This window comes from Caretta caretta, chromosome 2 (genome assembly GCF_965140235.1).
Source record: "Caretta caretta isolate rCarCar2 chromosome 2, rCarCar1.hap1, whole genome shotgun sequence".
NCBI lineage: Eukaryota > Metazoa > Chordata > Testudines > Cheloniidae > Caretta > Caretta caretta.
In genome coordinates, this window is record NC_134207.1 from 82432895 (window position 1) to 82449044 (window position 16150).

General features: G+C 44.2%; 1 protein-coding gene across 5 annotated transcripts in view; it reads right to left on the minus strand.

The window, feature by feature from the left end:
* Positions 1-16150, minus strand: part of RBBP8 (RB binding protein 8, endonuclease) — a 75720-nt gene that overhangs the window by 13750 nt on the left and 45820 nt on the right. For all 5 annotated transcript variants that reach the window (XR_007355285.2, XM_075125282.1, XM_048840452.2 and 2 more), the window contains 4 exons: positions 4087-4214; positions 1853-2747; positions 1629-1755; positions 435-526 (listed from right to left, as the gene is read on the minus strand). Coding sequence is in view for 4 of the 5 variants with exons in the window: in XM_075125282.1 (XP_074981383.1) it covers positions 435-526; positions 1629-1755; positions 1853-2747; positions 4087-4214 (1242 nt within the window). In the remaining variant the exon portion in view is untranslated. The remainder of the gene's footprint in view (positions 1-434; positions 527-1628; positions 1756-1852; positions 2748-4086; positions 4215-16150) is intronic.

Consider the following 16150-nt stretch of genomic DNA (forward strand, 5'->3'; position numbering starts at 1 on the left):
GCAATCCAAATAAAGTTAATACAGTCAAGTCTTGTAAGTCTCCAACTATTTACAATATAGAGTTCACAGTGAACACTTACAAAAGACAAATTGCATAATTAAGAACATTCTTTAATTTTTTTTACAAAATATTTTAGTAATGACTGTTCCCTTTTCCACAGCTACTGGAAAAGCACTCAGAAGAATGTGGTACTAGCTTTGTAGTGGATAATGGAGAGCTTTGGGAGATAAGTTGAGGATCTGCTTTGCAAAGTTTTGTTTTAAAAATAAGTAAAATGTATTTGTAATGTTTAAGTCTACTCTTGGCATTTTTTCTAAACCATGATTTATATGTGCAGCCTAATATCAAATTAACTTAATTTATGCTTTTTTAAAAAGCTAAGTTTATTATTTATTTTATGGGACAAGAGGGTGTGACTCAAATTTCTGCTTACCTTGGTGCCAATAACCATAATATCCATTTTGTACTGGGAAAGGTCTGCTCCTGGATCTATACTCCACTGCATATTTTCTAAGGATGGTTTATCTTAGATGTGGGGATACAGGAAGCAAGAGAGAAGAGAGAAATCAGAATCAAACTACTGACATCTAATGCCAATCTTAGGTGTATTTCCTTTTTAGCTATTCATTATTCTTTTAGGCTTGATTTTTCTCATAACAAGGTTGAAATAGTGCAGAGTAAGTACACTAATCTGATCTAATTTAGTTCGGATATAAAGAATTTTAAAATAATTCTTCAGATTTTTCTGTATATTCACTGTATACACTGTTTCTGTAATGATGCACTCTCTTTTGTATAGTACGTATAAATATCATGATCTTAAATAAGGATAATATTACAATAATTGGTCTGTGGTCTGTCAGCTCATCCTATCTATTCAATACTGATAATGACAAAAAAAGTAAAGATACTACTAAACAAATAGCTAAGTTGGTGGTCTGAGTTCTTCTGTTTCAGAGTTGGCTCCAAAAGAATACTGCTGAGTGAAGAGTTATCGAGAGAGAGAGGGGGAGTGTCAGAGATTCCAGTTAGAAAAGTGAAAATATATAGTATAATTCCTGTAAATAGGGGTATTTCGTAGTAATGCTCTCCATAACTAAAGAACAGGAATTTCTTAGAAAGGATAATGTGAATGCAAACAAACATACAGACAGCCTTAAAGCCAGCTACATTCATTTTAAATGTCTATCTATATATGAGAAGGTTGGTGTACAGTATAACAAACTTATTTTGTTTCAACATCTTATTCATATACTGCAGCAATGTGCTATGTGCACTTATTATACCGTAAAGTAAACTAGATTAAAAAAAATTCTTTCCTGCCCTTAATCTAAAGCCATGAACAAATACTGTCTAGTGAAAACAGAATGATAGGGGACATTATTGATGAAACCTTGATGAAACCTTCATGAAACAGGTATGTTTTCAAAAGTGATTTGAGACAAACGAGGATGGAGTCAGTTAATGTAGAGGTAATTCTAGGAATAAGAGGTGGCATATCAAAGGGCATGAAGTTAGGAGCAGGATTAGAGGAAGGGAACAACAACAACAGGAGGAGGAGGAGGAGAACAAAAATGTGAACATTCAACTATAGGCATGGACTGAAGAAAGAAAAATTTTAAGTTACCTTGTTCATTTTGCAGTGGTTTAGTTTTTGTTATTCTACAAGGGTTTGGTTGAAGCACAGATGCCAGCTCACATTCTCCATGTCCTGTCCTGGTTTTCTTTCTAATTGGTTCATGGCCACCAGCAACCTAACAACATACTACAATTTTAACATTTCCCAGACTTTAAACACAACATTTGGAAAGGAAAAACATAAAATACATATTTCCCTCAGATGCAACATACCTTCATGTCATCAAAAAGTAGTTCTGTCTCCACTGTGTTTGGCAATGATGGAATTTTGAAAGCAGAGATTTCTTCTTTTATTTGCATCAAAGGTTTATCATCTGGACATGTTTTGCCATGTGACTGGAGAATCATCTCCTGTACATAGGGATCTTCTTGTGACTCTTTTCCTGACAAATAGCTTCCATTGTTGCTATTTTGGATGGATGAAGAACCCTTTGGAATGGGCTTCACCAGCTGTGAAAAAACATCATGCAGCGTGACCTCTCTTAGTTTATTTTTACAGATCTCATCACTTCTTGAGCTTTTTTCTTGACAGTGAATAGCAGAAAAACGATCAGACAGGTCCAGAGGCTTATCAGTTATATGATCTCCATTAACAGGTTGAAAGTCTGCTTGAAAAGGGGAAGAGTTTTCTTTGTTGAAAGATGTTTTTTCACAGCTAGTCACAAGCTCATCTTCTGTTTTCTTTCTTTTAGCATACCTATCTGCCACTTGTTTGTGAGGTGCAAGGAGGAAGTCATTCTTGATCATCTCATCTTTACCTGAGCAAGTGTTGACCACACAAGTTATGGATTCATTAACATCGCTTTTCACAACCATCTGCCTACTGGCTGAGACCTGGCTGATAACAGAGTTTATTTCAGCCCCAAGATTAAGTGGTGCAACAAGAGCAACATCTTCAGATTTTGGTCTAACTTTATGAGATCTAGAATTGAAAGTACTGTTGAAAGGTTTTTTTTTGGCATTGGACTTCTGTCCTGTTTCTAAAACAGAAGGGGAAAGACTTGAAGTCAGGCTGTTCTTCATGTTGTTAGATGCTCCGAAAACAGGAGAAGCTACCTGAGAATCCCAGTCTACATCTGGTGGAGTGTTCTGAGATAGATCTGAAAGTCTGAACATATTGAGAGATGAAAGACATACCTTGAGCCACTGGGAAAAATGATTTTTAAAAAATTCAGTCCCCTAAAATATGAGCAATATTCAACAATTTTCAGGCAGCAACTGTATAAATTGAGGGGGAAATGATGTACACTTACCACCATGTATTCTAGTAGCTGAACAGAAAATTAAAAAGTTGTAATGACTTTAGTTTGTTAGGTTTCAGAGTAACAGCCGTGTTAGTCTGTATTTGCAAAAAGAAAAGGAGTACTTGTGGCACCTTAGAGACTAACCAACCGATGAAATGAGCTGTAGCTCACGAAAGCTTATGCTCAAATAAATTGGTTAGTCTCTAAGGTGCCACAAGTCCTCTTTTTCTTTTTAGTTTGTTAGTACAGTATTATCTAAAATTTTAGTAGTTAGTATTAATAAAGGGTTACCTCCCTGAAAGCTGTAATACAACACTACTCCTGGCTGTATTTCTCATTGGATAAAAAGGAAAGATGAGAAACGAATACTGTTTGTACGCATATAAGATCTGGTCAATGATCACAGTTAAAACCAGAGGACCAAAACTAGGCAAAAACAGATCTGGTTTTCTGTTTCAATGTGACCCTGAGTCCTCTCCTGGCTTCTCTCAAATATGGAAGAGGAATCAACCTGACATAGAAATCTCTCCACCCACAGGCCTTGGCTTTCAATCTATGCAAAGGATGGAAGGTGGAGAAGGTCTGGGAGAAAGGCCAATCTAGGTTCTTATATGAATCGTATTACTGTTGAAACTGACTGTTTCAACAGCATGAGACCTATAACCTCGTCAATAATGTCTGTGGGGCAGTCAATGGTTCCCTCTTGGGATCTTCAGGTGGCAACCAGCTCACTCACCAAATGGTCACTCTGATCCATGCTACCTTAGAGAAGAAATTAAGGGAAATGGCCCACCTGCCTGTCTCTTTTCAGCAAAAGTGAACTCCTGGTGCCACTCTACTATCTTACCAGAGTCTGAGGTTGAAGGTACCCCAGAACGCACCGCACAATAGCTAAGGAAATCTCAGAAGTGGGGATTCATTGCCCTAGGATACTTCCCCCTCAAACATTTAATGTCATCTTGGTAAGAAAGAAGTAAAAATCAATGGTTTTGTAAATCTCTCCAAGTCATAAGGAATTTTGTTTGGTTTTTAATAACAACACTGACCTGTTCGGGTCCATGAAGCCCACATAAAATGAAACTACTGGGTTTTGCAGAGCCCTAACTTTAAAGACAGACACCATATTTTATCAAAACTAAGATTTGATATAAGCCAATTTACCTCTATTCATTTTTATTTGCTATAAATTAAAAAGTAACTCACCCCAAGTTGTCGTCATTTCTTGATGATTCATGAGCTAGCTGTTTTCTGGAATCTTCCCACTGTGGGCTCTGAGGCACCTGGGTCACTGGAATGTTACTTCTAAGAGCATGCAGTACGCTCTGGGACTCCTTGAATGCCATAAAAAGAAAGTACATTTGTATGAAAGAATAGAAAAGAACTAAAATTATAAATATTAGACTTGCAAATTAGAACACCAAAATCCCAAACTAAATAGTTCAATTTTGAAAGTAAGTAGCTGAAGTTTACTAGCCAGCTGTTATACTACTTTAACAATCTGCTTTTAAATAAGCCCTAAAAAAGCGCTTTAAAACTGTTTTCAAGACAGTTAGCTACCATGTTTCATGCATACAAACCAGTAAAGAACTCATTTCATTTTGTACTTCTAAGAAAAACACTACTCTATACAGATTATTTTACCAACCTCCCCATGGTCGAATCCAAGGGTATGTCTACACTTCAATGTAAGTCAAGGGTTAGTGGGACTTGAGTCATGGACCCACAATTCGAGTATCTACACTGATTGCCAACCCTAGGCTCAAAACCAGGACTCTAGTATCCATAGTGCAGCATGCAGATCCGAGTCTAACCAACCATATCCCAGACTTCCTAGCACTCTCCTGAAATGTGATTGCTCTAGCCCTTTCTTTGTGGCACAGCGTAAGAAAACTTGACTGTCCACCCTGCACGTTACAGGAAGTTTGAAGCCTACCAACACATCCTGCCAAGCATTTGTTTACCAAGACCTCTCATTTTGGTCTGCATGCTCCCAGCAACCAAAGCCAGCAATATATAGGCGGCGCCATTTGAAGAATTTCTCTTACATGCACTTTTACTCCTGTTTCAGGAAACAGGCAGAGGTTCCATGAGATGCTGGTGGACATTTCTGAGGCATTTTCTGACCCACTGAAGGCACCCGACAGAGCTAATGATGGAGCAGGAGAACACAGACATGGCAGACTTGAACTGGCTGATGATGCTCATGACACTTGGTATAGCTAGCTGCTGCTAACTCCTACATAGACTTACGCTTCTGGGAGCAGGGCCACAAGCACAAACTGCTGGGATCTCATTGTCTTGTAGATCTAGGATGACGAGCAACAGGTCCAATATTTTTGCATGAAGAAAGCTACATTTCTGAAGCTTTGTGAGCAACTTGCCCCAATTCTCCAGCATATAGACACAGGCATGAGGGTGGCCAGGCTGGTCCATAAACGACTTGCTATAATCATCTGGAAGCTGGCTACCCCAGACTACTATATGTCTGTTGCCAACAAGTTTGGGGTTGGAAAGTCAACTGTGGATAAATTGGTGGCAGAGGTTTCTGAGGCAATCAGGCATGTGATATACCCCACAGTGATGGGTATAAAAGATATTCTGGAAGTAACTGCTGGCTTTGAGAGAACAGTGTTTTCAAGCTGTGCTGAGGCCACTGATGGGCTGCATGTGCCCATACTTTGCCCCCCGAAAAGAACACGAGTACATAAATTGCAAAGGGTACTTCTCCATTGTTATGCAAGCAGCTGTGTACCACGGTGGACAATTTATGAATGTCAACATGAATTGCACTGGAAAAATTCATGATGCCAGGGTTTTCTGCTGACTGGGAGTCTACATTCATGGACGGGCTATGACACTATTCCCACCAAATGACTGTCATAAATGGAGTTACTGTCATTCTGGGGGACCCCACATGCCCCTGTTGATCTTGGCTTAACTGTACCCTGATATCAGAGGCCCTGGCAAAAGGTTTAATTACACTCTGAGCAGTTTTAGAATGGTTGTTGAATGTGCTTTTGGCAGATAGAAATCCCACTGGCAGCGTTTACAGACCCGTTTGGATTCCAGTGTCATCAATGCTGTGCTCATACTGTGGCTTGCTGAGTTCTTCACAATTTTTGTGAAGCCAAAGGCGAGCCATTTCCCCTTTAATGGGCTGCTGAACTGGTATACTCAGCCAGAAAAAAGAAAAGGAGTACTTGTGGCACCTTAGAGACTAACCAATTTATTTGAGCATGAGCTTTTGTGAGCTACAGCTCACTTCATCAGATGTATACCGTGGAAACTGCAGCAGACTTTATATACACACAGAGAATATGAAACAATACCTCCTCCCACCCCACTGTCCTGCTGGTAATAGCTTATCTAAAGTGATCAACAGGTGGGCCATTTCCAGCACAAATCCAGGTTTTCTCACCCTCCACCCCCCCACACAAATTCACTCTCCTGCTGGTGATAGCCCATCCAAAGTGACAACTCTTTACATAATCAAGTCGGGCTATTTCCTGCATAGATCCAGGTTTTCTCACATCCAGCAGGAGAGTGAGTTTGTGTGTGTATGGGGGTGGGGGGGATGTGAGAAAACCTGGATCTATGCAGGAAATGGCCCGACTTGATTATGTAAAGAGTTGTCACTTTGGATGGGCTATCACCAGCAGGAGAGTGAATTTGTGTGGGGGGGTGGAGGGTGAGAAAACCTGGATTTGTGCTGGAAATGGCCCACCTGTTGATCACTTTAGATAAGCTATTACCAGCAGGACAGTGGGGTGGGAGGAGGTATTGTTTCATATTCTCTGTGTGTATATAAAGTCTGCTGCAGTTTCCACGGTATACATCTGATGAAGTGAGCTGTAGCTCACGAAAGCTCATGCTCAAATAAATTGGTTAGTCTCTAAGGTGCCACAAGTACTCCTTTTCTTTTTGCAAATACAGACTAACACGGCTGTTCCTCTGAAATCAGCCAGAAAAGTGCACCAACCACAGATGGAGCTGGATGCACATGGGCAACAGAAGTTAGGCAGGCTTTGTGCTCCCACATTACAGACTTGCATGGGCCAATGAAGAGGGAGAATAGTCTCTTTATAAATATGCTTGTTGAGGGGAGTAAGGGTGAGTGAGGCGTTGATTGCCATGAAATGTACTTATGAATGCAGAGTAGGTAAGGATACACGTCTGTCTTGGCCAAGCTTGGTGGGAAGGTGTAGAGGAGAGAGTTGTTCCACGGGATGAGGAATGCATTTCCTAGGGATGCAGTCCCGAGTCCCGTTCTGGAGCAAAAACAGCTGACATTTTTGATTCTGGGTTGTGGCAAAGAGATCTATTGACGGGGTGCCCCAGAGGGAGAAGAAATGTTAAAGTATTGCAGGATGCAGTTCCCATTTTGTGTTCTGTTGAGAAGTGTCTGCTGAGTGCATTGGCAGTAGTGCTGTGGGAGCCTGGTAGGTAGGAAGCGATGGTTTGTATTTGATGTTGTATGCACCAATTCCATATTTGGATGGCTTCCATGAAAAGGGAATGTGAACAGGCTCCTCCTTGTATGTTGATGTAGTACATACATACTATGTTTTCTGTTAAGACCCAAATAGATTTGTTCCTTATGAGGGGAAGAAAGCAAAGGCATACTCGCCTCACTGCTCTGAGCTCTAAGAGATCTATGTGTAGGTGCGTCTCTGATGCAGACCACCAGCCTTGTGCTCTGTGTCCCCCTAGATGCACTCCCCAACCAATTAGGGAAGCGTCCATGGTGAGCGTGAGCGTTGGGGATCGTTGCTGGAAGGAAACCCCTGTGCAGAGGTTTTCTGGTCTTGTCCACCAAAGTAGGGAAACTAGAACATTGGGAGGAGGAGTTAGCAGCGTCCCTAAGGTGTGTCTGTTGGGTTTGAAATTGGAATTGAGCTAGCCCTAAAGTTATCTCATGTGTAGCCTGGCATACTGGACCATGAAGGTGGTGGCTGCCATGTGACCAAGGAGCTGTAGACAGATTCTTGCCTGTGTCCTGGGACGAATAGAGACCGTGCGTATGAGCTGCGGGATAGCAAGGAATCTGTGATATGGGAGCGAGGCTCTGCTCTGGATTGAGTCGAGATGAGCTCCGATGAACTCGATCTGTTGTGTAGGTGACAGGGTGGATTTTTGGATGTTTATTTGGAGGCCCAGGCTGTGAAAGAGGGAGATGGCGAAATGAGTAGCTTGAAGTGCCTTGCCATAGGAGATGCCTTTGATGAGGCAATTGTCCAGGTAAGGGAAAAAGCGTGATCCCATGTTTGTGGAGGTGAGCCACAACCCCGGCTAGAGTTTTGGAGAAGTCTCTTGGTGCTGTGGAGAGGCCAAAAGGAAGAACTCTGTATTGAAAATGGTCGTGACGATTGCGAATCGTAGGAAGTGTCTGTGAGCTGGATGAATTGGTATATGAAAATAAGCGTCCTGTAGGTCAAGGGCTGTGAACCAGTCCCCTTGATCCAATGCAGGAATTATTGTGCCCAGTGTGACCATCTGGAATTTTTGTATCCTCACGAATTTGTTCAGTCGGCGTAGATCTAGTATAGGCCTCCATCCTCCGGTCTTTTTCTGGGTCAGGAAGTAATGGGAGTAGAACCCTTTCCGTCGTGTTGCGTCAGCAATTCCACTGAGCCTAGCTGGAGAAGGTGAACCACGTCTACGCGAAGTAGGTGCTCGTGAGAGGGGTCCGTGAAGAGGGACAGAGAAGGGTAGGAGGATAGGATATGAATGGGATAGAGTAACCGGACCGAACTATTTCAAGGACCCAGCGGTCCTGTGTAATACGCTGCCAGGCATGTTGGAAACTCTGGAGGCGGTGGCCAAATGGGAAAGTAGGCTGTGGAATCAAGGAGTGGTCGCTCGACCAATGTTTCAAAATTGTTGTTTATTCCCGGATGGGTGGGAGGTGGTTGCTTGAGCTTGATTTTGTCTGCGCTTAGGGGGTCTAGAGCAATTCCTCTTTGTGTCATATGGTTTAGGTTGAAGCCGATAATATTGTTGTGTGCGCAGTCTTTGGTAAGGTTGGTATTGTCATCTCTTGGGAAGAGATGGGTGAATATGCAGGGTGCGCAGTGTTGCTCTACACTCTTTCATAGTGTGAAGTAGTTCATCGTTTTTTTGAAAGCAGTTTGTCTTTATCAAAGGGGAGGTTCTCCGCTTTGGTCTGCAGCTCTTTAGGGATGCCAGATGCAGAAAGCCATGAAGATCTGCACATAACCACAGCAGTTGCAGTAGTACAGCCGCAGTGTCCACCGTGTCTAAAGAGGCTTGTAGGGCCATTCTGAAAATCAATTGGCTCTCACTCAGAATTGATTTAAAGTCCATTCTCCTATCCTCTGAAATGCAGGTGCTAAATTAAAAAAGTTTATTATAGTTATCAAAGTCTTAACTGGGGAGGAGTGCAGAGTAGTTTGCAATCTTGAATTGTAGAGCGGAGGACGTGTAAACCTTGCGTTTAAAAGGTCCTTATCTTGCAGGGTGGGCCAATATTGTGGCTGTTTTGTCCTTTGTGCGACTGTATCCATGACGAGAGAGTTCGGTTGTGGGTGAGAAAATAGGAAGCCAGCATCCTTAGCAGGAACATAGTATTTACATTCGGCCTTTCTGCAGGTAAGTAATAAAGAAGCTGGAGTTTGCCAGAAAGTGTCAGCTGGTTCCTTGAGTGCTTCATTTATAGGGAGCGCGATCTTTGAGGTGCAGAGGGTTGAAGGATTCTGAGGAGTTTGTGTTTGTCTCCTGAACCTCTTGTAGGAGGATGTCTTGCCTGAGTGCCACCCCCTTGAAAAGCTCTTGAAACTATTTACAGTCATGCATGTTCTGTGGAAGCGGGCAGAGAGGGCTCTGTCTGGAGCAGATGGAGAATTAGGGTTCAGTGAGCCAGGATATGGTTCATAGCTCATGTTCTCAGGAGGGGGTTCAGGTACTCTAGAAGTGGACAGATCTGGAGATCGAGGCACAGATGCAGGTAGTGGTTTCGTGGAAGAGGTCTGAGGATGAGTGGTAGGAGGATGTGGCCAAGGGTACCACTGAGGCCAAGGCATAGGGTAGGAGAACCCAGGTGCCATCCAAGGGGGGGGGGCGAAGTAGGGAAACTGAGGCTGGTGGCTGAGGACCGTAGCCTGAGGTGGAAGAGGGTCCGGTGGAGGAGGACAGGCAGGTGGGGAGAACTCTGCCTGCTCCTGTATATCGGGTTCACTGTCAGTCAAGGTAGCCAGTTCAGGTGGTGAGAGCGGCTGTTCGAAGAGTGAGCTCTGTGTATCCAGGAGCAGAGTTAGGCTCAGGTGGCACTGAGAGATCACACTGAGTGAGGAACTGTTGCTCCTGCTCCCTGGGCTGAGCTGAGCCAGGACTGTGCTCTAGCACATTCACAAGTGAAAGTGAAAGCGTCACCAGTGCCGCGCGACTGTTGGAGGTGCCCTGCAGGGAGTTCGCTGCTGGTGCCGGGGCAGGCTTGGCGCAGATATTCTTCCTGGCACTGTGGCTATTTTTAGCGTGGAGGAGCTCGGTGCCATGGAGATCTTCCCAGTATGGAAGGTCAGGTTCCTGCCTCTGCGGGAGCCGCGGCTGAGGCTTTAGAAAGAGTCGAGGTGCCTGCCTGTGGCGCTGTCAGCACAGAGAGTAAGGATCTCGCGGGAGACCCTTTACCTTTGTCAGAGTCTCTCCTATGAGACTGCTGTGCTTCTTGCCTCTGCTCCAAAGAGGGTGAAGCAACGCTCCCAATGGTTTGGATCTGGCCGGGGAGCATGTAGGAGCAGATTTAACTTTCCCCGTCTCCGAAAGTGGCTGGAGGGATTTTTCCCATCAGAAGCATTTTAAATAGCAGGTCCGTGTCGCGCCGAGCCCTTGACTTGAGGCTTGTACAGTGGAGGCATTTTGCGGGAATGTGGATTTCCCCGAGGCACTTCACACAATGTGAGTACCCATCGGACCGTGGCATGAAGTCCTGACAGGAAACACACTTTCTGAATCCTGAAGCCCCAGGCATTGTGAACTAGAAATGGCAGGGGAGAGTGTCTCAGCAGGAGACCAGCCTGAAGCGAAAAGTTTTTTTTTCTCCTTTCAACTAAGTAACTAAACTATGTAACTACACTAAAGGAAGGGCAACAATTGGGATGTAACTAATAACTATTTCTATATTCTTTGTTACATTTTTCCTACAGAGACCAAGGAAGAGAAGTAGGTCTGCCCCGAGTCCCATCTTCAGCCGGGGATGGTTGAGAAGGAACTGAGGGAGGTGTGAGACGCAGGCACTCAGGAAGATTCCAAAGAGAGGGGAAATACCAACTGAGCGCCTGCGTCCTGACCAGGCACTGCTACTGAAAATCTCCGATCAACGGCGCTGGGACGCACTGACACCTAGAGTGGAGTACTCACAGGGACAGCACTCGAAGAAGAAAGTTAATTCACAGTATGAACGGATGTAAGAAGTGACTGATGTATGTATTGATGTAACTAACTGTATTGAAAAATAGCACTTACATACCAAGTCCCAATTATCTCTGATCATGTATTTATTTACCTTTATTATTGAAACACACATTATATGATGTGATGCAGTGATAGCAATGACATTTCTTACTAAAATAAAAAGCTTTATTTAGAAACATTTATTAGAAAAATACAACATTAACACATTGCCAGGCAGGCCAGCTGCCATCACCATACCAGAACACCAGTAACACAATCTTACAAACAAACAGTGCATAAACAAGCAAAAACATCTACAAGACAGAAACCCCCTACTGTGCATGTTCCCTGGCTCCCCAATCTCCTTTCCCTTCCTCCCATGTTTGCCAAGAGCTAGGCACCAGGGGAGGGCAGAAAAGGCATCTGTGGGAGAGGATGTCAGTATGGAGGACTGAATGGGGCACTGTTGCCCTGCCCAGCTATTGCCTGATTAACCTAATTGCCTTCTATGATGAGGTAACTGGCTCTGTGGATTGGGGGAAAGCAGCGGACATGTTATTCCTTGACTTCAGCAAAGCTTTTGATATGGTCTCCCACACTATTCTTGCCAGCAAGTTAAAGTAGTACGGACTGGCTGAATGAACTATAGGGTGGATAGAAAACTGGCTAGATCATTGGGCAGTGATCAATGGCTCCATGTCTCGTTGGCAGCTGGTATCAAGCGGAGAGCCCCAAGGGTCGGTCCTGGGGACGGTTTTGTTCAATATCTTCATAAAAGATCTGGAGGATGGTGTGGATTGAACCCTCAGCAAGTTTGCAAATGACACTAAACTGGGAGGAGTGGTAGATATACTGGAAAGTAGGGATAGAATACAGAGGGATCTAGACAAATTAGAGGGTTGGGCCAAAAGAAATCTGATGAGGTCCAACAAGGACAAGTGCAGAGTCCTGCACTTCAGACGGAAGAATCCCATGCACTGCTATAGACTAGGGACTGAGCGGCTAGGCAGCAGTACTGCAGAAAAGGACCTAGGGGTTACAGTGGATGAGAAGCTGGATATAAGTCACAGTGTGCCCTTGTTGCCACGAAGGCCAATGGCATTTTGGGCTGTATAAGTAAGAGCATTGCCAGCAGATTGAGGGACATGATCATTCCCCTCTATTCAGCATTCGTGAGGCCTCATCTGGAGTACCGTGTCCAGTTTTGGGCCCCACACTACAAGGATGTGGAAAAATTGGAAAGAGTCCAGCAGAGGGCAACAAAAATGATTAGGGGGCTGGAGCACATGACTTATGAGGAGAAGCTGAGGGAACTGGGATTATTTAGTCTGCAGAAGAGAAGAATGAGGGGGGATTTGATAGCTGCTTTCAACTTCCTGCTTTCAAAGGGGGTTCCAAAGAGGATGGCTCTAGACTGTTCTCAGTGGTAGCAGATGACAGAACAAGGAGTAATGGTCTCAAGTTGCAGTGTGGGAGATTTAGGTTGGATATTAGGAAAAACTTTTTCACTAGGAGGGTGGTGAAGCACTGGAATGGATTACCTAGGGAGGTGGTGGAATCTCCTTCCTTAGAGGTTTTTAAGGTCAGGCTTGACAAAGCCTGGCTGGGATGATTTAGTTGGGGATTGGTGATGACCGGGGGGTTGGACTAGATGGCTGAGCAGGGAGTTGGACTAGATGACCTCCTGAGGTCCCTTCCAACCTTGATATTCTATGATTCTATGATGGGGCCCAATTGCATGGGCCACCCAGTCACGGAGTTGTCCAAGCTGCTCCTGGACTGCAGCACAGGGTACTGCAAAGGGGACTCAAGCCATGATGCAGCAGGGGCCAGTACTCATGAGGACATTAGTGATAGCAGCCATTCAAATAGTTCCTTCTGCTGAGTTCTGTCATCCTCCTTTAGCAAATGTTCCTTTTCTAGGAACTAGGAAGCAAATGTTAGCTCCCACACTGCAACCCTGTCCTCAAGCTGTACAGCCAGTCTGAACCTTTCTGCTTGCGTCTCATCATGCCTTTCCTCTAGCCATAAGTCCCTCTATCTTAGGTAATGGACCTCCTTGTTGGCCTTGTCCAGAACTACAACTATAAGTTCATCACAGAAATGCTTCCTTTTGGAATGGTCCATGAAGGTACACTGACACAGGCTTCTTCTGCACTGTAGAAGTACCAGCTTGTAGAAGCGGAGGGGCCTGGAATAAGGCAAGACAGAGAGGGTTTCTGTCTCAAATAGCTCTGTGCAGGAGCACAGAAAAAATCCTTGTGGAATTTCAAGGACAAATTACTTTTAAAAACGGAATTTCAATATATTGTGAGGGGGATGCTTCAGCCCCCAGAAGCTCCCTGCACACAGCCAGGTTAATCACAGTGAAATAAGTACAGAGACAATGGCAAGTTAAAAATCAGAGCTGCCTTCTCCCCCTCCCCCAAGAATTGCAGAACAACTTGGGTTGTGGGAGGGCAACGGCGATCAGTGGCTGTTCCACAAAAGGTAGCTCTATCACTTCAGGCATTCCATGTTTTGGAGGACATACCAGTTTTTGTGGTGCCCGACTGGCAAATAGAGGTGTTACTGCAAGCTGCCTATGGGAAACCAGCAATGTATGCCACTGAAATATGCAAAGTAGTGACTGAACAGTGCCTCTACTAGTGGAGTGGGATGGTCAGCTACCAAAATGGCTCTGGAAAATATCCCCTTTCCCAAAATGTGACTCCCTACTTGGAGTTCCTGCTATGGGAAAAGTTTGCAGCTATCAGCACCTGGGATTGGGTCAGAATTTATGAGGGAATCAATAAGATGCTGTGAGAGCATCCACATCACTGAGCCAGTTATGACTGCATGCAGACGCACAGAACTCCACAGCCATTCCCACATCCCCAGCACATTTCTGGACCAAACCAGAAATATTTGGGACAAATGATTTTGTCACCTATGGACTGCATTTAATTGAAATGGACCAGATTTGTAAATGGAACACATTTTCATAATCCCCCCAGTTTACTGTTTCCAAGTACCTCATTACACTATTGAGCGGTTACAGAGCAGTGTACTTATGGGGATAGCAACATAAACTTGTTATTTTTAACAACAGGAATCTGCTATCAAAAATGTGTGGCTTTCCAGTAAAAACTCACTTTTAAATGTGTTATTAACTGTTTGCATTTCCTGGTCTCCATTTTTGAATTCTGTTTGTCTGCCAGCGCCTCAGTGTTCACCAATCTGCCACTAGTGGTTACGCACTGCTACCCAGGGCTAGTACCAACTTTTGCATTCATTCATAGAATAGAAATCACTCCAATTTCTATATTAACAAACATTAAAACGGAGCCGGAAACTTACAAGGCTCTGTGGCAGGCCATTCCACTATGGGGCACCAAAACACTCTTCTGAGTACAGCCCCGAGATGAGTTGCAGCTGCTCCTTTGGCAAACCCTCCTCTGGGACTGGTGTCAGCAGCAGTCACTTTGCTGACTTCATTTGGTGCCAACTGCTGGTTCCCATGCTGGACTCTGGAGCCTGCAGGTTGCCATCTTGGCTGACCAACTCACCATGCACCACCACTGGTTCCATGCTCAGCACAGCACATAGCATCTGATCAAACTCACCATAAAAAGGCATGACTGTTGGTGGGTTGCCTGACACGTGGCTCTTGTTGCTATTTTTTCTGGTACTCAGTTTTGAGTCACTTAATTCCCTCTGCACTGGGCCAGTAAATTTCTAATGCTGCCAGCTTCTTCGCCATTTGGTGTTATATGTGGTCATTCCTATATGTGGTACTTTTACTAAAATCCACTGTTTAGCTGGACTCACTGTAGAGATTAACCAAAATCTGCCTGCGCTCCCACAACCATGAAGCAGCGTGTTTTGCAAAGGACTCCTTCTGGTCAGCCTCCACTGCAAACGCAAAAGGTTCTCCAAAGTTGTGTTTGCAGCTCAGTGGTCAGAATAAAACGGAAGGGCTAAACACCAACTTGCTGAGCTGCTGCACTAGAAGGGGGTTGCTTCTGTTTCCCTCAAGTAGATTGTCCTCTCGCTCTTTCCCCCCCAAGAATTGCCAAAGAATGTCAGCGCAAGGGATTATGGGATACTTTTGGCAGACTCTCAGGACCCGAGTCCAGGGGAGACTGTGTTTACCCAGGTTTGAATCCAGGGTCTTGGCTTGACCCCTCCAAACTTGTGGGGTCCTAGAACCCTGGGTGCAAGCCTGAGTCAAGGCATTTGTGTGCAGGCAGAAGGGGTCTTTAGGTACAAGCCTGACTATGGGCTTACACTACAGTATAGACATGCCTTCCAATAGTTCTTTAAGTGAACGTGACTAATGTCATACAGAACTATGCAACATTTGCTCATTCTCCCTCCTCCACTCCCCCAACCCCCCGCCCCTCCCAAAAAGAAGAATTACATATGCCGTGTACTGTTTTGGCAGGGTTTGGGGTTTTTGTTTTGAAATGTATATGTTGCTATGTGTTAGAGTAGGAAAAGTTGAAAAAGTGCACCTTGCACTTGGAACAGAAGGTGATGTTGTTTGTGATGGTCCTTTGTTCCTGTGAGAGTTTGTTCAAATGTCTTGGAACAGCTCCTGAAAGTTCTGTCTCCATTACATAGGAGTGCTACCTTTATCCTAGTGAGTGTAGAGACCTCTAGGATGATTTTTTTCATTAAGCTTCTCCTCAGTTTAAGAAGTAAAACAGAGAATTTCAATTGTTCCACTATAATTTACATAGTTACTACAACTAAAGTTTATCAGAAAAGGTGAATTTATTGAGCCAGATTGAGGCCACCTGTTCCACTCCCTTGGCACTGCTCCAATGATGCAAGGCCAGAAATTTGCCTGAACAGGTAGCTGGATTCTGCGGGTGCC